Below are 19,400 nucleotides of genomic sequence, written 5' to 3'. Positions count from 1 at the left end.
AAAAAAAAGTGTGAAATGATGCATAATTTTTAAAAATAGAAAACTAAAAACGAAATAATTATTCAACAGAAATTCCATAGATTTCAAATATGTTTTTAAGAAATAGATGGCAAACCAAATAAAAGCTTAATTTAAAAAATAAAAAATAAAAAATAATTAACAAAATAATTAACAAATGTGGCTTAAGAAATTTAGATGGTCTAAAATTACACAAGGTAGCCTTGGGGTTGAATGTGGACTACCTTGAATTAAGTTATATGACTTTGATTATTTGTTTTCTTTATCGAAAATACGTACCTTAATCAGTTGAACAACTTTTATTGTTGAGACTTGATATAGACAATTTATGAATTTTCTCATAAATTTGCTTCATTACATAAGTAATTTGAGATTTACAGAGCTTTAGATAATTCGTGTAGCTGTTTGTTGATGATGGTTAAATAAAAGATTATACATCGTTGGAGGAAAAAAATATACGTTTTTGGAGGTGTTGACCAATACCTTGTGATCATGTGGAAGATGGAGAACGACGGCTAAGGTCTTCCCTTGAAGACCATTCATGATAGGACTCAGCCTAGTACTAGATAGGAAGACCCCTAAACACGAGGGATGTTTCCTGACCAAGTACTTGACTTAGAAGCACTTAAAAAAAACATTTTAAAAATGTAAAATGAAACATCAGAGTGATCGGTTAGGTGAACACTTTTTAATAAGGTGCTAATGGTTAAAGTACTTTTATTAATTAGTAAACAATTACAGACGCTACTTGAAATGTTATATTTCTGAAGGCAAAATACACAAAGTTTGGATCACTTCATTTTTCCTACTTTGAATTTCTTACTATTTTACACACAAATAACAATCAATAAGATATGTTAACCGTTGAATTATACTCAAGTTAACGACTAAATATTTATAATGATTTTAGGAGAATAGAAATATTTACTCAGGTAGGTTGATGGTTACAAAAAGGAAAAAGACATTCAGAGTGAAAACATGAAGATTTGTGGTTAAACAGTAGTAAATCAAATTTAAAAGAAAATCAAAATTAGGGGATATTATGTGATTAGGCTCCAAATTTTTACAAGAAATAAGGATTAGACATGTAGAATATCTTATTTTTTTCAACCTAAATAAAAAATTGAAAAACAGGTAAAAAAATGGTGGTGGTAAAATTAGGAAGCTTTTAAAGAAATCAGGATTTCAAATCAAAACAAATTAAGGTATTTAAAAGTCTAAAAGATTTTTTTTTTCATAAAAAGAAAATAGATTTTAAACGTAAAAATAGAAAAATGTTTGAGATTTACTAGAGTAGTAAATTTTGAAGGAATCTACCATATTTCAGAATCCTATTAAATAAAAAAAAATCCTCTAATATTTCAAGGGCAATGAGGAAAAATAATTTGAAAAAAATAAAAAAACTTAATAATAAAAGAGGATATATGTGTAAATTTGTAAATATCCTTTTAGCTAAATTATTATTCTAAATTTTGCCTCGGTCAAAGTCTCCACGGCTTAGTAAGCTAGCGTGCCCCCCTAGTCCGACCTTTTGGAATATTTGAAGAAGCGCAGACAGGTTTGGAACCCTATCTAAGGCCAAGGTGCTGGTCTCGATCTTGCTTGGTGGTGCCCCTCTCGATGATTGTTGACTCAACATTGATTTCGTGCTTGAGCTGGGGGACCCTCCCTCCATCCATCGAGTCAAGTAATTCGCTATCGGAAAATTTTCCGTCCTCATGCCATGCTTCTTCTTTCTCCAAATCGGCCATCAAGAGAGGGGAGAGCCGTCGACTTTAGGTTAAGCCGGTCTCGTCATTCACGCAATTCCCCCGTCCATCGATCACGCGAGTACGCATCCAGTCAGCACATAGCGAACGAAAAAAGGGTTCATCCTGGATTCTCTTCCTCAATAAAAATGTCGAGAAATTGATCCCTGATCATTTCAAAAGTTTCAATATAATTTTTTACTTTCCATGAAATTTTCAAAAATACCTTTCCAGCAAAGATTTGAAGTGAAATAGAATCTACACAAATAAAAATACCCAAAAAGGACTTTCAAATTCAATTTTGAATTAGTTAATTATCTATTAAATAAAGTGGGGATGTCATACATAATAGGAAGTAAAAATACGACGGATGGACCTACAATCCACCATCTTAAAGGTCACATAGTACCATTTTTCGAGTACATGTACTTTTTGGTTCTATGGTTTTGAAAAACTATATTCGCGTACACATGTATACACTTCTAGCTTAATTTATACCCTAATTTAACACGTTTATGATTTTGTTATTAGTTTCTTTAATATAAAGATTGAGTAGGTTGCATTCCAATGCTTTGGTTTTGGTCGTGTTTGAAGCAATTTATAGTATAAAGTTGTTTCTAGGTTCTGATTAGTATTTTAAAAGTGTAATTTCATTTTATTTTTTGATTTTAAGCTTTATTTGGAGTATTATATTGTCAAACATGTAATTATGAATGACAACGTCACTAATTATGACATGTTGGAATGGTTTAATATCTAGATGGAAGACTAGACTTTGTATGTATACTAATATGTTGAATATTGAGTTTCACAGTGACTAAATTTTTATAATTTTATTATGAACTCAAGTGCATCTCAAGCTTTTATTTAGTACAAGTCAGTCATTAATCAATGGAATTCAAGTGCGCCTCCACCTGCAGCTGTCCGATTTACCACTATAGTGTACGCACGTGACCTACTCGATTTTACCCTCAACAAAAGGTATTTCAATGTCTAGTATATCGTAAAGGAAGTTTGGGATTTAACTAGGAAGGAATCTACCATATTTCAAAATCATATTGAATAAAAGAAATCATCTGACATATCAAGGGCAACGAGGGAAAATAATTTGAAAAATAAAACTACTTAATAATAAAAGATATATTTGGCCATAAATGTCATATTCGTAAAAAAAATTTTGTGCATGAGACTCTCGTCTGTGATACGATTGTGGATGTCGTCCTGATTTTGTTTTCCCACTTGCTCAATTTTGAGCCAGCACCTCGTCGCTTCTATTAATTTGATGGGAGGGGAGAAAAAAAAAAGATTTCATAGTTTAAATAGTATAATCTAATCATCCCTAAATTGTGAGTTTACTAAATAACAATGGTACTTAAACTAATGTCCCAAAACCAAAGTAGAAAAATAAAACCGAAACCAAAAAACAACGTATGTGGTAAAAACTGCAAGAGTGTTGCAATATGCCAATTAGCCTTCCCTGGCCTCTATTTAATTCTCCATTCCTTGCAAAATTTTCTACGAAATTTTAAGAAATCCAGGTGGGGATTCTCTGCGATTAGGTTCCCACCGGAAATTTCCCAATTTCTTTTTTTATTTTTAAAATTTATTTCTCAATTTACTATTTTTTCCAAGGTTTCTAATTAATTTGTTTAATTCTCAATGATATATATAAAACGTTATTTACATGTCTAATACTCCCCTCCTCCATATATATTTAGGGTGGGTAGAAAAGAATATGATTATTTATCTATTTAATTTGTTCATGTATATATAGAGAATAATATACTTTTTTTTAGTATATATATATTAAAAAAAGTGAGGTTGGACGAGAAACAGAGAACGAGGACAGAAAATGTATTCCCCTTCCCCGTCCCCATTTAGATGACGGGCAAAGAACTTTCCCCATCCCTATCTCCGCAAGGAATCTAAACGAGGATTCCCCATCCCATTTAGGCAGGTCCCTATGGGGTGCCATCTCCACCGACAAAATAGACATCCCTAATGCCAATGTAAATTAAACGACTAATGAAAATTTCAATCAAAATCCAATCCTCTCGAATAATACGGTAAATAATCTTATATTTTTCCTCATCCTCTTCCAACTTTTATCTTCTTTTTCGCCTTATCCTCCAATTTTTATCTTCTTCTTCATCCTCTTCCATATTATCATCGATGCCTGGATTACTATTGACCTGATTAGTAAATTTTAAACAAAGCCCTCGAACAAAAATGATAGACCCACTACTGCTGAGCCTATGGGCTTTAGAAATTGTGATTTATTTATTTTTTTGAAAAGGACGAATGTGATTTGGATACAAAAAAAACTAAATAGAAGATTCCAAGATTTATTTATTTTTTAAGATTCGAAGAATCAGAAACCACACGAATCCCATTACATGTAACCCCTCCCTCTGGTTAGCCAATAAGAAAAAAGAAATGATCGATTTTTCTTTTAAGTTTTATTTATTTATTAAAGTATTATTCAACATTATCCATTAAAAATTAGTTTCCATATAAAAAATAAATATCTCTTCTTTCGAAGCTCCAGTACCTACCAACAAACCAAGCTCGAAACCTACTTTAATGTCCCCAACCAGAGCTCGGATCGCTCTCCAATGGCGCTCTCTCCGTCCCTAGAATTCATCCGATTTCCTCCACAGTCATTATCCTCATCTTCTCATCATCTTTTCATCTCCGGCCTCGGCTCTGTATCGCGCTTCTTCCGATCTCCATGGCTTTCCTCTCTCGTTCCGTCGCGGACGTGCAGGATCCCGCTGGTTCCGGTTGTGGTGAACCTCAATTTGCCTTCGAGAACGAAATGTTTCTCGATGTCCACCGAGGAGGAGCGATGGAGCGATTCGGAAGCGTTGGCGTCCGATGTTGAGGAAGGAGGAGATCGCGACGATGATATTCGTGTTCAGCATCAGAGCTCTGTGGCCGCTGCTGCTTCTGCGCAGAGGATTTCTTCCTCGTCGCCAAGTGATTATCTGTCACTGGCCATTCGAGAGCCGGTATACGAGGTCTGTTGCTTAGATGCATTTGCTTTTACGTAAATTGGAAGCGTTTGCGGCTTGTTTGAATGGTGCAGTGAACTTTTTGTTTTCTGTCTTTTTTGATGTTGGATTGGAGTAGGAAATATGAAACTAGAACTGACACTTTTATTTAAGTTGAGAGAGCCTCTTCAAATGCCAGCCAAACTATTGATTCTTGAGGGAGATTAGTCGGGGAATGTAGAGTGTTCAATGCCTGTTCGTCGTCAGTTGCTAATTAGGGCCATTTTGTTGTTAATTTTGAAGAGCATTTTGAGGAATGACATCCTGGCATTCTGAAATGACATTTGAATTTCGAAATTTGATTGAGATTTCAAATTCTGGTTTGAGGCAGTGAAGAACTAACCAAGAATGATCAGTAAACTAAACGAAATTGTAATCCAATAGGTCTCTGGTAGTACTTGGTAAAGATAATTACTGGGCTTATTTTAAACCCGTGTTATTTCTTAATTGTTCCAAACATATTTGAATTCTTAGCTAAATTTCATAAACAAGAAAACTTATTTTTTTAGTTTTCAAAATTTGGCCTAGATAACTATGACTAAACAAAGTAACGCATGGTGAAAGTAATATTTAATGTTGAGCTTTAATATATGTATTTATCTTTTATTTTTTTAAGAATCCAGAAACTTTATTAAAAGCCAACTGAACAACAGAGCAGAATATTATTAAATCTCTGTAACTTCTAAAGTTTATGCTTTAATATTCTGTCATATGAATGGTCTTCAATTCCCTCCACCTGCAAAAACTATAAAGAGTTGCTGCTCGTGTACCAACATTTGATTTGTTAGAGGATAACTTCTATTTTAGACATCTTATAAGCCGTGTAAACTGTACTGTATAAATCATAGCCGATCAAAGCAAAGATGCGACATTATGAATTTTAAAGAGTTCAACTCCTGATATTCACTCTTCTTTGAGATACAAAAACTTCTGTTTGAAGGGCAGAATTATTTACAAATTTCAGCTTATCATTTTGTTTTCTCATATTAAATCCTGATCTTCATGCCTCAACCGAATCTTTTCCTGTTAGATATTTCTCTGAGAGTTACTTTCTTGGATAAAGGAAGGTTCTTACTCTCAATTCTCTCATATTTCTCGACAACTTAGGTATTAGAGGTTAAGGCCGATGGAACCGTATCCACTAGGAAGATTAACAGACGCCAGCTATTGAAGTCAAGTGGTGAGTATAAATTTCCTAGCAATTTCAGGTTCTCATTTCTGTTCTGACTTTCTGGATGTTTACTGTTGATTAGTCTGAGCCTGGAATTCAAAAAAAAAAAAAAAGGTTACTTTTGGCCTGCACTGACTTCTTTTGTGTATTTTCTTTCTGTAATATCAATTGCTGCTTGTCTTACTGGTTCTTTACCCGTTCATGGTAGATAACCGTAGGAATTAGGATGACAAATATTATGTTTAGCTATTTTTTTTTGGTTAAGAAACTATATTTTAATTTTATTATTTTGCTCTTGTGGATATTTTTAACCATCAGGGCTCCGTCCACGTGATGTCCGAAGTGTTGATCCATCTTTATTTTTGACAAACTCAATGCCGTCATTAGTGGTATAATGATTTCCACCTTTTTATTTCCTAACCATTTTCTGCTGTTCCTTAGATTATATGCTTTTTATGTTGAAGTATTAGCATTTTGCATTAACATTTGAAATTAAAAAATTGAAGTGAAGACTCCCAATATTTTTCTTTGGTGGTTCACATCCCAGGTTCGTGAACATGCTCTTTTGCTTAATCTGGGTTCACTGCGAGCAATAGCTATGCCGGATTGCGTCCTCATATTTGATTACAACCGGTATCCATCTAACTCCAAAATTGCCATATTTGCTTTCTTATACAAAAATTTCGACGTTGCAATTCTTTTTACATGATTGTGATCATCTTCAGTCAAGGAGGACAAGCTTTCATTGAATCATTGTTGCCTCGATTGAACCCAAAAAACATGAATGGAGTGCCAGCAATGCCATTTGAACTAGAGGTTGGTTATACTTTTAAATATATGTATTCTTACATCATTACATCATATAATTAGAGTTGGCAGATGAAAGCAAAATTAGCTTACGGACTGCATACTTTCATACATTCTAACAATAAGAAGACTCCAAATTAGAAGTGAGTCCCAAGGAAGCTCACCCCAAGGAAGCTTACCCCTAGAAGAAGCAATGAAAAATTACTACTACCTGCGTTTCAGCATTCTTATACCATTCTGCGGACCCCAATTAAAATTTCTGAGTAGATATGATAATTATAGTTAGCGCTTCTGGATTGGGTTTCACCCCGACCATAAAAGTTTTGAAATTAGAATCTGGCCTTGGGAAGTCAGTGAAGGATTCCTACCAATTCTGAATCTTACATTGCATCTTTAATCTAATTGGTGTAGATTACCGTTGAGGGGAAGACCCAAATAGGTTAGTGGGCCATTTCTCAATGCTACAACCGGCTATGAAGGCTAAACTTTTGTACTTCCAGATTATCTATTGGCTCCCAATACCACTCTTTTCAGATTAATGTTTAGAATTGAGAAAGGCTAAAATTTTTTAATCAGAGAGAATTCCCGAAAACCTCTCTGTTGCAAATCTTGAGGAGATCATTTTAAAGCTAATCAAAGCCCCCATTTGGATGCCGCAGACTCTCGACTCTCGAGGAGGATAGGAAATGATTCGAAGTCGTTCTATCCAATCAAGAAACCTGACGTAGCGAATTTGGGTCACCACTTGCATGGCAAGAAGTCTGTCAAGAGAGTTAATCAGCTTGTCAAAAAGCTTCTTATTTCTTGTTGGGATATCATGTAGCAATCTGTACAAGGAAAAAACAATATATTTCAAAGGAAAGCGTTACAGACCAGGAGAAAACTTAACAAAAAAATAAAACAATAAAAAAGGTAATAGGTTACAAATGAAAGTTTCTCATAATTAAAAAGACTAAAAAGGAAGAAGTTCCTTGAATCCGTGGTGTATTTCAAGTTTTCAACAGGTCATGGTTATCATGCGAGATTTTAAGCACGTGTTCTCAAAATTTGCATTAATCTTGCTTGTCTGTTTTTTGTTTTTGTGTTGTATTACCAAAGATTGTTAAATTTATTGTTTTACTTTATGTTTTAGGTCGTTGAAGCTGCATTGCTTTCACGAACACAGCGTTTGGAGCAGCGATTAATGAAAGTAGAACCTCGTGTGAGTATGGAAACATAGTGAGTATATATATAAATATTGCTCTGTTTTCTGTTTCTCCATTTCATTTTGTTTTTTCCTCTGGAAAAGATCGAGTAGAGAAACTTCAGCAATCTCCCAGAAATTTTCATGGTCTTGTCACAGCCGCCTGTGCAACTTAGCCAGATTTAGTTTTCATTGCTATATGTTCTTCGTCAGACTAGGCTTGCAATTGCAAATTCTTAATTCTTTATATGTCTGTTTCTATGTTTATAATTTGCACGTTGTTGTTTTGTGAAAAATTCTCTCTTCTTGATGAAAAAACGATACGGCTTATACAGGGTTGTTGCAACATGAAAAGAAAAGGAAAATTTTTTTGGACTAGACTTGAAAAGTAACTTACAAACTAATAAGAAAAAATGAATGAGTTGAAATCATAGTGGCTACCTTACCTACGATTTAATATCTTATGAATTTTTTTGGCAACCAACTGTAGTAGGGTGAGACAGTAGTTTTATGAGATTAGTTGAGGTGCGCATAAATTGATCCTGACACTCATACAAACAGAAAAGTAACAAACTAATAAGAAAAAATCTATCCAGGTGAAGAGGTCAAGGTTATCTAGTAGTTGAAACCCTTTGTGGTTTCATCTGGCCTTAGAATCAATGTTTCGAATACAATATTTCTGGGTATTAATTCAATGATGAAGAGTTCTTTCGTTTAATTAACACTCTAGTTGTTACAAAGGTCTTTGGCCCCCCTGATGATAACCCTCGACCAACTTTTGGTCTCCATCGATTAATAGATTCTTTTTTATTTTCACTAAATGGAAGGGTCCATTAGCGGTGGAATTGGGGGCAAAATCTTGTGTTCTAAAAATTTTAGGAGCCAAAGGAAAATCTATGACATGTTAAAGTATTGGGTATATATATATTTTTAATTTACGACAAATTAGGGTCATTTTCCTTCATTCCTTTTTAGCTTTGTCTATGGAGTCCGTATCCTATCATGGTTGATAGCTTTAGTGAAAGTTTTGCTCTCCAACATTTTTATTTTCTAATTTTTACGAGAAAGATGTGATGAAATATACAGAAGGGGAAGAATCATAGGAAGGAGGCTAAAAAGGACCTTCCAACTCATTAAAGGAGCCATTAACTTGAAAAAGAGGTAAAATAATTATTACACCAGCTTAAACCAAAACCAAAACACCATCAAGAAAGTTGTTGAAAGGCTGAAATTTGTCATTGAACAATATGTTATTTCTTGCCCTGCAAAGACACCAGATGAATGTCCTGATGAAGAGAGACCGCACAATCTTATATTATCCTTTTTGAAGGGCCCCGAAAAAGCTTGTAAAAGACTAGTGATGTCCACATCCATACGAGTTTGCCAACAAAAAGCTTCTACAATTAACCTCCGGAATTTGCTTGCAAATTCACGAGGACAAAGAGATGGTCTTGGGTCTAAGCTCCTTTGCAGCAAACAATACACCAATTTGGAGATATGGGTAGCATTGGGAGTCTTCGTTGGATGAGGTCTTCAGTATTTCTGGCTCTGTGGCTTAGTTCCCAGCAAAAAATCTTGACTTTTCTAGGGTACTTTCCTTTCCAAATTTCAACATAGGAGGAGGATTGGGTATCAAGATTAGCTGTAATTTCCTCGAGCGTAGACTTTAAGGGAGAGAAATTCGCAAGCTTTTGCTCTAGAGCGAGCCATTCTGTTCCGCGGTCTTCGGAAGTGGTAGTCCATGAAGAAACTTTTCCAAGATACCAATGGAGTTCGGGAAGAATTTTGTTTTTTTCCCTCGGTTTTGCCCATTTTACTGCTGTACACTTGTAGTTCTTTCCATACGATTTCTGCAGTCGTGCTACTTCTCTTATTAATATTGCTTTTATCTTTTTTCTAGTTCTTGAGCTTGATGCTCCTTATCTTCATCCTTATTAGTTCTTTCCATAGTAAGAAAACAAAATAAATGATTTATGAAGTGTGTCTGGCTTCAGGTTCAAGCTCTACTTGAGGTGCTGCCCAACAAATTAACTGGTGATATGTTGGAACAACTTCGTATTAGCAAGCAGACTTTGGTACAGTTTTTGGAATTTATTATCGATAGTAGTTTTTTGTTTTTTTATGAAAAAAAAAATACCTCGCTATGATATCCGAAAACGAGTAGTTTCAATCTGATTCTCTCTACTCCCAATTTGTACGCAAGGTTGAATTGGGTTCCAGGGCAGGGGCTCTCAGACAAATGCTTCTTGATCTTCTGGAGGATCCGCAAGAAATACGACGTATCTGTATTATGGGAAGAAACTGCACGCTTAATAAAAGAAACGATAATGTGGAGTGCTCTCTTCCTTTGGATAAGCAGACTGCTGATGGTAAGTTCTACACTTTCAATTATTATGTTCACGATTTTCATCAGCCTTGGTTTCAGCGTGCAACCCTTTTCTGATATTTTATTGAACCTTTCATCTGCAGAAGAGGAGGAAGAAATAGAAATGCTGTTGGAAAATTATCTTCAGAGGTAATTTTTGAGCACATATCTTACTTATGATTTTTGAGAAAGGGATGCCTGATCTGACATGTCACTCACTGAAAAGAAAAACCGAATTCCTCTATTAAATAATGCCATATTTCCACGCTTTGGATGAACTAGCCATGAAATTTTCCATAAAATGTTAATGATTTGTTTTAGTCTACCATTTTATAAATGTTAACTATTCATGATCCGTGATTCTTCTGTTATGGAAATCAAAGAAATATTTTATGCTGTTGAAAAATTGTCTTCAGAGGTAATTTTGAATGCATATCTTACCCATAGTTTTTGTGAAAGGGATGCCCAAGATCTGACATGTCGCTCGCCGAAAAGAAAAACCGAATTCCTCTCTTCGATTGACAACCTCTTCCTCTATCACCCACTATTGCACAGCACTCACCAAATTTTGTTCCATCCTCTATTGCGCTCTGCAAACCTTAATTTAGATCAGTTATCATTCACTCAGTATCTAATCTAATGCTTTGCAAAGAATGTTTTGCAATTGCTCTCGCACCGATACATGAAAACTTTCTGCATATCTTACGCCACAGTTCCAATTGTGATTTTACAACCTCTAGATGACCATCAATATTTCTTACTCTAGGCCAACCAATGTTTGATTTTATTCACGAGTTTATGAAACGAATTGTTCAAGTTGATGTAATCTTTTCTGTCTGCATCTGCAGATGCGAATCTTGTCATGGCCAGGCTGAAAGACTTCTGGATTCTGCAAAAGAAATGGAAGATTCTATTGCTGTTAATTTGAGGTCTAAACTACTTTCTTACATTTATTTATTAAATTGTTTCTTCTGCATGTATGTTCATACTGTTTTATTTCCTTTGAGGTTTTATTATATTTTCCTTTTTCGCCGTTTCTGCCCCGACTTTAGAGGGAGTTTGGTGTTTGTTACATTTTAGAACTCATATACTTGAAAGTAACTAAGGTCAGGAATGGAAGTCAAAAGCCTGACAATACATATAAATCAATTACCTAAATGATCACAACTGCCTCGTGTTATTTTATTTTCAATAAAAAAAATAGGTTTCATCTATTTTGTGGTCAATCAGATTCCCACTTCCTGTAACAGGTAGGGGCAGAAGAAAACTTCGAAAGAATGATTCTTCTTTTTCTTTTCCTCTCATATTCTTCAAATAATGAACTAAAGTTTGTCAAATATGTTTTAGCCATGTAATTATTTATTCGTATTTTTAATTAGCTCTCGGAGACTAGAGGTTAGCAGAGTGGAACTGCTTCTCCAAGTTGGGACATTTTGTGTGGCAGTGGGTGCTTTAATTGCAGGTATGCTATGCTCTTTTAAGAGAGTTTTTTTTAATAAGAGACAATATATGTATAGATATAATGAAAAGGAAGAAAAACCTAAGGGGGAAGGGTTGAGATCACTCCCCTAAAAACTAGACAATATCATCCTTTAACTCCTAACACCGAACAATCAAGTATAAATCAAGCGTAGACTATGGTTACAAAAGCATTTTTTGTGGCATCCACCACGAAGCAATATTCTGTACATTGCTAAAAAAACATCGGACTTTCTATCTTCAAAAAGCCTACTGTTAATTTCTTTCCATATCAAGGCCCTCACTGCACAATTCCACGACACAAAAGTTTTGCATTTGAGGAGGCCTCCCCCGAAATTTTTGAGGAAGAGGTAGTCAATCTTACTAGGGAGTCAGAAGGAGAGCCCGAACTCTGAACAGACAAAGGCCCAGCTGTTAATCCCCCACGGACAGTGCAGGAACAAGTGATCCAACGTTTCCTCCTTCCTAACCACAAGAAAATATCATACATAATCGTTCAGGAAATCTTTCTTGAACTGAAGGTAAATCACCTTCTAGAGAAAATAGGATGAAAATAGGAGAGGAATATTGAGTCGAAGAGATCTAAATCATTCTCACTTTCCATCAAGGGAACTATATGCTGAGAATAAAATAAGCGTCTGAAAGCAAGATCAAATGATCCAAACTTACTTAGGAAAACTGATAAAAGCCGGATGAGCTGTGAAGGAAATTACAATTGCAGAGTAGCAGTTGTCCATAGCAACAACTTAAAGTCATCTATCATACCCAGGGCAGAGCCAAAAATTTTCGACAGGGGCTAAATCTTACCTTCTAGCTTAGCATTTTGGGGCAAGTTAGAGAGAGCTTTAAAAACTTTTAACCTTTTCATATAGCTTTTTCAATTCAACCCAAGTGAGACCCTTTTTTATTTTTTATTTTTTTTGATGAGAAATATCAGAATATATTAAACAAAAGGATCAAACAACCGGAAATCCCCACCCCCGCCCGAAAGAAAACTACACAATCAAGGCTTTCCATTCATTGATTCTCATGAGGATGCTAATGCTATAATTACAGAAGAGTTCATTTCCATTTTGCAGGAATATTTGGCATGAACTTACGATCATACCTTGAAGAACATGTGGTACATTCTCTAAAACCCAATTTTATAAACAATTTAAAAGTTGATGGAACGTGGCCAATTGTCTTGATTGTGATTTTGTGCGAGATGTTGTAACCTTGATGCACTTGTCATGATGCATGCAGTTTGCCTTCTGGTTAACAACAGCCGGGATAATTGCTGGCGCTGTAGTGGCATTCTTTCTCATGTATTCGTATCTCAGAGATCGGAGAATCCTATAACTTAGTAGATGGTTCGGGTACAATTTACAATCAATCATCTATTTTGCAAACTGTTGTCAGGATTAAATTTTATTCTTGTCCATAACTTCATGTTATTTTATTCTTGTCCTTAAAACTTTGTTTTAGCAGGTGAACTTTGTACAAAAACTCATCTTATTTTTCACTACTAATTTTTCAGTAAACTATTTGAATGAAATCTCATGTAGGTGTGTCCTTTGTTTGTTTACCTAATCAATAGATGCCTACGTAATTTATATTTGAACTCATGTAGTAAGTTAGAACCTCAGATTTCCAAATAGATTTAGATTCTACATAAATAGTTCGTACATCTTTTGTTCGTTTACCTAATCAACAGATACCTACGTACATTATATTTGAACTCCTGTAGTAAGTTAGACCTCAGATTTCCAAATAGATTAACGTCGTAGGGAGAAACAAAATATTTGAAATATATAAGTATGATAGTTTAGGAAATAGGATTTAAGCTTTTAATCAAATTATATATTTCTGTATTTTGAGTGTTTTTTTGATCTGGATCTCATTACTTTGCACAGGTCGTTCATCTTGGAGGAGCTGCTAGTAAAGGGTATGCCATATACACATATATAATATATATATATATGTGATATGTGGTGGTTCTCACTTCTCATATGAATATTCATTTTTTCTTATTTATGATATGGTGACAACCTCATATATTGGTGTATGAGGCAAAGATCGCCTCCCGTTCTCGATTTTTATCGTTCTGTTGAAGCTCATGGTGTAAAAATCACCGATTGAAATGGTAGAGGACAAGTTTTCGATTATCAGATGCCTTAAATTCATTTAATGCAATATTGTTACCTATTACTGAAAAAGGTGAAGATTAATAATGCCAGTAATGTTTGATGGTTTGATTTTCACAGATTTAATTAAACTATTTCTTTTCGCTCTAGGTGAACTTTTTCTCTTATTAACTTTATAATATAGATAAGCTTTATTTTATGAACATCTATGATAAAATTATTCATTTTTGGGAAGGATAATATGTACTACAATAAATATTAAGAAATTGTAACTTCAAAAAGAAATAAAAATATTTACTTTCCCAATAGTTCATGGGTGGACGTAAAGGGGCAGTTTGGTTCAAGGTTTTAAAAAGATTACTTGAGAATAAGATGTCTGAAAATGAAAATGAAAGATACCTGTTGTGCGTGAGAATGATATCAGAACCTACTTTCAACAATTAATTTACATTAACTAATTTTAAATAATTAATTATTGTTAGACAATCACTTTTTATTAAAGCAAATTACTTAAAATAATTTGAAAAAAATTTAAGTGGTTTTCTTGTATAAAAAAAATGTTGTTAAAAAATAACCAAAAGAACAAAGGAAAAGATAATATTATAGAATAAATTTCATCTCAAATTAAAATAACAAGAACAAAAACAAGAATAGAGGAAGAGAAATAAAAAAAATAGCAGTGTAATGATTCACCTTGAGGGAGAAGAAATTAAGAACAGAGGAAAGAGAAAAATATGATTTTATGAGAGAGAAGGATTTTCAAGGAACCCACCATTTTCCACGGGCTTTCTTAAATAAATTATAATCCTCCAACCAAATGTGGACTTTACAAGCCCAAACCCGTTCCCACCCTTAAAATCTTGAACCAAACGGCCCCAAAGAGATTCTCGATGGACCATCGATTGACTTGGAGCATTATAAAGTGGATTTAGTAATTTTAATCAACAGACACCATCATTGGAGAACCCATCCCAATGAAAATGTGTTATATTGTTTAGCTGAGCCAAATAAGACAAAATCCTGGAGTATAGCCCTATTTGTCAAGACATCTATCTTCGACCAAAAAATCAGGAGTTCGAATCTTCATCTCGACATATTATGTTTAAAGGAAAAAATAGCTAGTAAGGGCAAAGAAAGTAGGTCAATGTATTAAATATTCAAAACACAATACAATAATGACATCGTAAATGCAGGATGGTGCATTAGAAATCCAAGTGAGCAAACAAGTTGAAAATAGGCCAATGCTATGACGGGTGTGTTGAAATTGTACTCGTTATTGGCTAAAGGTTTCAATATAATGTAGTCTCCAAATAGGTATCTCAACTGTGGGTAATATGTCAGAGAAGTGCTTTCAGAAAAAGTAAAAAAATACTTGGAATAATATTTTAAAGAGGGTAGAACTGAACATTAAAGTGATTTTTCATTTGAATATCTAATTTATAGTCTCCCATTTTCTAACTAAGATTTGGAATTTAGTTGCCCAAATAAGGTGAAAATAGAAGTATCACTCATGATAAGCTACAGAAGAAAGTACAGAGTCGGGTATTATCCCCTTCGGGCTGCTCACTTTGTCTTAGGGATGGGGAGTCAATTGACCATCTCTTACTTCACTGCACCTTTGCAACAAGGGGTTGGTCCTTTTTTGTGATGGAATGTGGCTTATCTGGTTGTTTGCCTCATCTGATAGATGATTGGCTACTAGAGATCATACGAGGAGGCTCTTTGAAAGGAAGAGCAAAATTTTTTTGGAGTTGTGCTAGTTGGGCGCTTATATGGAGTATTTGGAAGGAAAGGAACCAAAGAGTTTTCAACAAGTCCCTCCCTTTTGATATTTTTTGTGAAAATGTACAAATTACAACGGCCTCTTGGTGCCTTACTCGTAGAAGATTCTTTTGTAATTATAATATAGCCTTACTTTCTCGTGATTGAAAAGCTGTAATGTATTAGCTTTTTAGGGGATGATGTTCTCGGCTCCCGCCCTTACTCCTTTGTGCCTCTTTCGAATGAAGTTTGAAGTTTCTTATAAAAAAAAATAATAATTCATTTATCACTTCTTGACTAGAAGTATTTGTGCAAAAATTACTTACGCTAAAAGATGAGGCCTTGGACAGCAAAGGGAGTATTCCTGCGAATAGATAGTATGGCTGCCCTCAAATATGCAAGATAACTGGGTATGGTTTTGTAGAGGAAGAACTTCCCCAAAGTTCAACTGACCTGAAAGAATTTTGTCAAGTGTTGAGGCAAAAAAAACTTCTTATTACTGTATAGAATTGAGAGCGCAATGTTGAAAAGGTTCAATTGACTATTATGTATGTTTAATTGCACTTTTTACTACAATTTTTTAATAAAAAATACTTGACTCCTTAATAGTAAGGAAGAATCTTGTCCTCACTGCTATTCAATGTTTGACAACTAAGGATGTGTTTGGAAGTGATTTTGGCCTTTTTCCATCATCAAAATCAATTTCCTTAGATCATATTTGACAAATTAAAATTTTGATTTTAAAAAAGTTTAAAATCACTTTAAATCGATTTTTAAGGTATATTTGGAGGGTGATTTTGAAAAATCAATTATACTTAATTTTTTTTCTTTCAAAATCACTTATTCTACCATCACTCTTACACAAAGATTTGGTTCTCAACGTTAAGGAGCCAAGTAGTACCTTTTCTAATAGGTTCACTAAATATGTTTATGATAGGATAAAGTCTCTTTGACATCACCAAAGGGCGCTATAGGATTAGCTCTCCTAGTCAGCCTATCCTTAGCTCCAAATATATTTTCTCAATTGTTGCCTACAAGGATAATGTCCTGATTCTCTAACTCAGTATTGTGATCTTACGAGATATCAAAAAAGAAGAACATGAGTGAAAATTTCAACTGGAGATTTTAAATATGCAAAAAAGAACTTCTGTGGGATTACAACAAAAAACATGAAAAATACAATAGTAATCACCTGTTGAGTCGACGAAATGAGCTACAAAAATTCTTCAATCAGGGGTTCATAGAACATTTTGTATGCTTCCATGACTTCGAGGTACCACATCGCCTCCCGACTAGGAAACTCTGAAAGATCAACAATCTTGTGGACCTAATGCAAACATAAAATCATAAAATTAACAAACTGAAGTTCTCCTCGATGGTAGATATCGAAACTCTTAAGTTATCAACATTGTGTTTCCTAAGTATTAGACATGGTAAGGAATTTAGTGAAAATTGGGCTGTTGGATAATAATGCACCTTATAAAGTTAATCACCAGCACATGGGATGTTAAATGCCGATGCAACAAAACACTACAATTAAAAGTTGAACATCAGCACATGAAGATATGGTAGAAATAAAGGAGTGAAAAGAGTGATAAAGACAGCTAAAATTGTTGAAAGTGTTTTGATACAAAACTTGCTAGAAATTAAGAGGAGTCAAACATCTCATCTCATCCCAATGATAGCAATAGCAATTTTACTGAAAAGTAAAAGAAACATCTGACAACACTGAATTATCCACCAAGATGCTTCTATATCAGTTGGCTTATTTGCTACACCCATAAAAATATGAAGAGAGCATAAAAACTCAAACCATATGTAGAGTATAGGAAACATCACTTTCTGCTAAGTTTTTTGCCCTTTCTTCTTGCATGCCATACAATGTTGAAGACTGGATCTCAGAGTGTGTTCAAGGGCGGTATTTTAAAGGAAAGACTAAATAGCTGTGGAATTGTGCTTTTAGAGCTTTTTTGTGGCATGTGTGGTTAGAAAGGAATCTTTGGTCTTTCGAGGATAAAGCTAACTCTCTTGATTCTTTTTTTGTGATAGTGTTCATACTACGGCGTCGTGGTGGTGTCATAGGAACAGAAAATTCTTTTGTAATTACATAATGATTATACAAGATTGGGGAGCTCTATCTGCTAGTTTTTTGGAGAGGGACGCCTTGTCCCTCGTCCTTAGATTGTTATCTCTTTTGTTTCTCTCTCTTAATGTATGTATGTATGTATACATATATATATATATAGGAAACATGAAAACAAGGTAAACAAAAAGCACTTTCTCAATATTCTGGCCTCTTGCTTCTGTCTCAACTTTATCATAGGCCTCATGAAAAAAACAGCTGATGCAGCTGAAGAAACCTCATCTAATGTCTAAAATAAAGCAAAAACAGCAACAATGTCATGCAAAAGTGTCCAAAATAAAATGCAGTTCAAGAATTCAACAACCATCCATCAACCTCTTTTGTGTTCAAGAATTTTCAACCAAGGAAATGACTAATTGCGAAGAGAACTAGGTAAGCAAAAGTTACAATTAAAAACAACATTTCATTTCATCACAACAAATTGGTACAGTGATGCTTTAGGTATTCACTCCATTTTCTCTTTACAAGAAAAGACGAATCAGGGGAAAAACAAAACATCGATTAAATTCTTCTCACCCCAATAATCGGCGGCTCATTCGGCCGGATGACAAATGCTCCAACAACCATCACATACATCCCTGTACGAACAAAGCGAGAGAAATTTTAACCTAAAAAAAAAAAAAGCAGAAGGAAAGAGCGTAGGGCGTAGAACTTGTAAAACTTTGTTGGATGAGATAAATTGAAAATTTAAGGGGAAAGTGTACCGAGGTTCCAAGGGCGGAGGCGGAAATCGCGAGAGAGGGAGAGCTCGACGGTGCCGGTGCCGTCGTCGAGAACCAATCTGGCGTTGTGTTTGTCGACGGAGACCAAAATCCCCTGCCCGGAGAGGTGTGATTAGAGATTCTGAGAATCGGAGAAGGAAAAGAAAGGAGGATAAAGAAGAGGAAGAGAGGACCTGAAGCCAGGCGCGCTGGAAGAGAATGCCGCCGAGAGTGGCGGCGTGCTGCGACGGCGTTGGGCGGGCGCCGGTGAGCTGCGCGCACAGAACCTTCAGCGCTGCTAAGCTGTAGTCCATCTCTCTTCGCGATTTGGCGCCCACTCGAGACGGAGGGAGAACAACCAAACGGTGCCGTTTTATTCCTTATTTTCTCGATATATTTTGGAAAAGAAATGGTTTAAACCAAGGCACTCTTTACTTCGAAATGAAAATCAAAATGAAACCAATAAAGAATATGAAGTGTTATAGGAAGCAAAATGGTCCAAACAAGAATGAGAGTCGGATCGGAGAGAAGAAGGAAGAACCTCGAAACTACTACCAATCGGGGCCGGCACATAACCTAAGGGCCGAACCACTCAACAGTGGACCCAACCTCGGCATCGAGGTGTTCTCGGCTACGGGTCGAGAACACCTCTCAACTTTTCTCTCGATCCTTGTCCCGACCGACTTGTGTTTGTAGAACCTCGACCCTGTTCTGAGGTTGGAGCCCGCAACGAAACATCTCACGGCCCAAGAAGCTCGATGTGAATGACCTAAGGTTCAAATAATGAAACCCTAGTAGGGAGGAAAAACTATAAATAAGGAAATGGGTCACACCTAAAAGGTAGG

General features: G+C 35.1%; 2 protein-coding genes across 6 annotated transcripts; one reads left to right on the top strand and one right to left on the bottom strand.

Annotated features, from left to right (window-relative positions):
• Positions 1–4,304: 4,304 nt before the first annotated feature.
• MGT10 (magnesium (Mg) transporter 10) lies at positions 4,305–13,971 on the top strand. The gene is made up of 14 exons (XM_022297237.2): positions 4,305–4,786; positions 5,927–5,999; positions 6,309–6,379; positions 6,538–6,623; positions 6,716–6,806; positions 7,930–7,998; positions 9,975–10,055; positions 10,184–10,349; positions 10,450–10,495; positions 11,194–11,274; positions 11,725–11,807; positions 12,904–12,947; positions 13,070–13,182; positions 13,720–13,971. The coding sequence occupies exons 1-13, from the start codon at positions 4,382–4,384 to the stop codon at positions 13,163–13,165; spliced, it is 1,392 nt and encodes a 463-aa protein (XP_022152929.1). The 5' UTR covers positions 4,305–4,381; the 3' UTR covers positions 13,166–13,182; positions 13,720–13,971.
• On the bottom strand, positions 12,149–18,938 carry LOC111020510 (recQ-mediated instability-like protein). 5 transcript variants are annotated; one of them, XR_015789716.1, is made up of 6 exons: positions 18,750–18,936; positions 18,559–18,670; positions 18,371–18,432; positions 16,904–17,038; positions 16,038–16,159; positions 12,149–12,289 (listed from the first exon to the last, which is right to left on the bottom strand). XR_015789716.1 is itself a non-coding variant. In XM_088121636.1 (5 exons), the coding sequence occupies exons 1-4, from the start codon at positions 18,867–18,869 to the stop codon at positions 16,925–16,927; spliced, it is 408 nt and encodes a 135-aa protein (XP_087977762.1). In that variant the 5' UTR covers positions 18,870–18,936; the 3' UTR covers positions 14,535–16,159; positions 16,904–16,924. The 5 variants fall into 5 exon arrangements, 2 of the variants coding, with proteins under 2 accessions (XP_087977762.1, XP_022152884.1); XR_015789715.1 differs by having other exon boundaries at positions 16,038–16,164; positions 18,750–18,933; XR_015789717.1 differs by lacking the exon at positions 12,149–12,289 and adding an exon at positions 17,188–17,241 and having other exon boundaries at positions 14,535–16,164; positions 18,750–18,938.
• Positions 18,939–19,400: the final 462 nt, after the last annotated feature.

This window comes from Momordica charantia (assembly GCF_013281855.1).
Source record: "Momordica charantia cultivar OHB3-1 chromosome 3 unlocalized genomic scaffold, Mcharantia_2.0 BLBB01000003.1, whole genome shotgun sequence".
In the NCBI taxonomy this organism is placed as follows: Eukaryota; Viridiplantae; Streptophyta; class Magnoliopsida; order Cucurbitales; family Cucurbitaceae; genus Momordica; species Momordica charantia.
This window is presented reverse-complemented; position numbering and strand designations above follow the sequence as displayed.

Excerpts from the sequence above, each read along its gene's own strand:
- MGT10 (XM_022297237.2), top strand. The coding sequence starts at position 4,382 with ATGGCGCTCTCTCCGTCCCTAGAATTCATCCGATTTCCTCCACAGTCA. Across the intron at positions 11,275-11,724 it reads TCTATTGCTGTTAATTTGAG|CTCTCGGAGACTAGAGGTTA; the intron begins GTCTAAACTACT and ends ATTTTTAATTAG. Across the intron at positions 11,808-12,903 it reads AGTGGGTGCTTTAATTGCAG|GAATATTTGGCATGAACTTA; the intron begins GTATGCTATGCT and ends TCCATTTTGCAG.
- LOC111020510 (XM_088121636.1), bottom strand. The coding sequence starts at position 18,869 with ATGGACTACAGCTTAGCAGCGCTGAAGGTTCTGTGCGCGCAGCTCACC. Across the intron at positions 18,671-18,749 it reads TCCAGCGCGCCTGGCTTCAG|GGGATTTTGGTCTCCGTCGA; the intron begins GTCCTCTCTTCC and ends CTCTCCGGGCAG. Across the intron at positions 18,433-18,558 it reads CCTCCGCCCTTGGAACCTCG|GGATGTATGTGATGGTTGTT; the intron begins GTACACTTTCCC and ends TTGTTCGTACAG.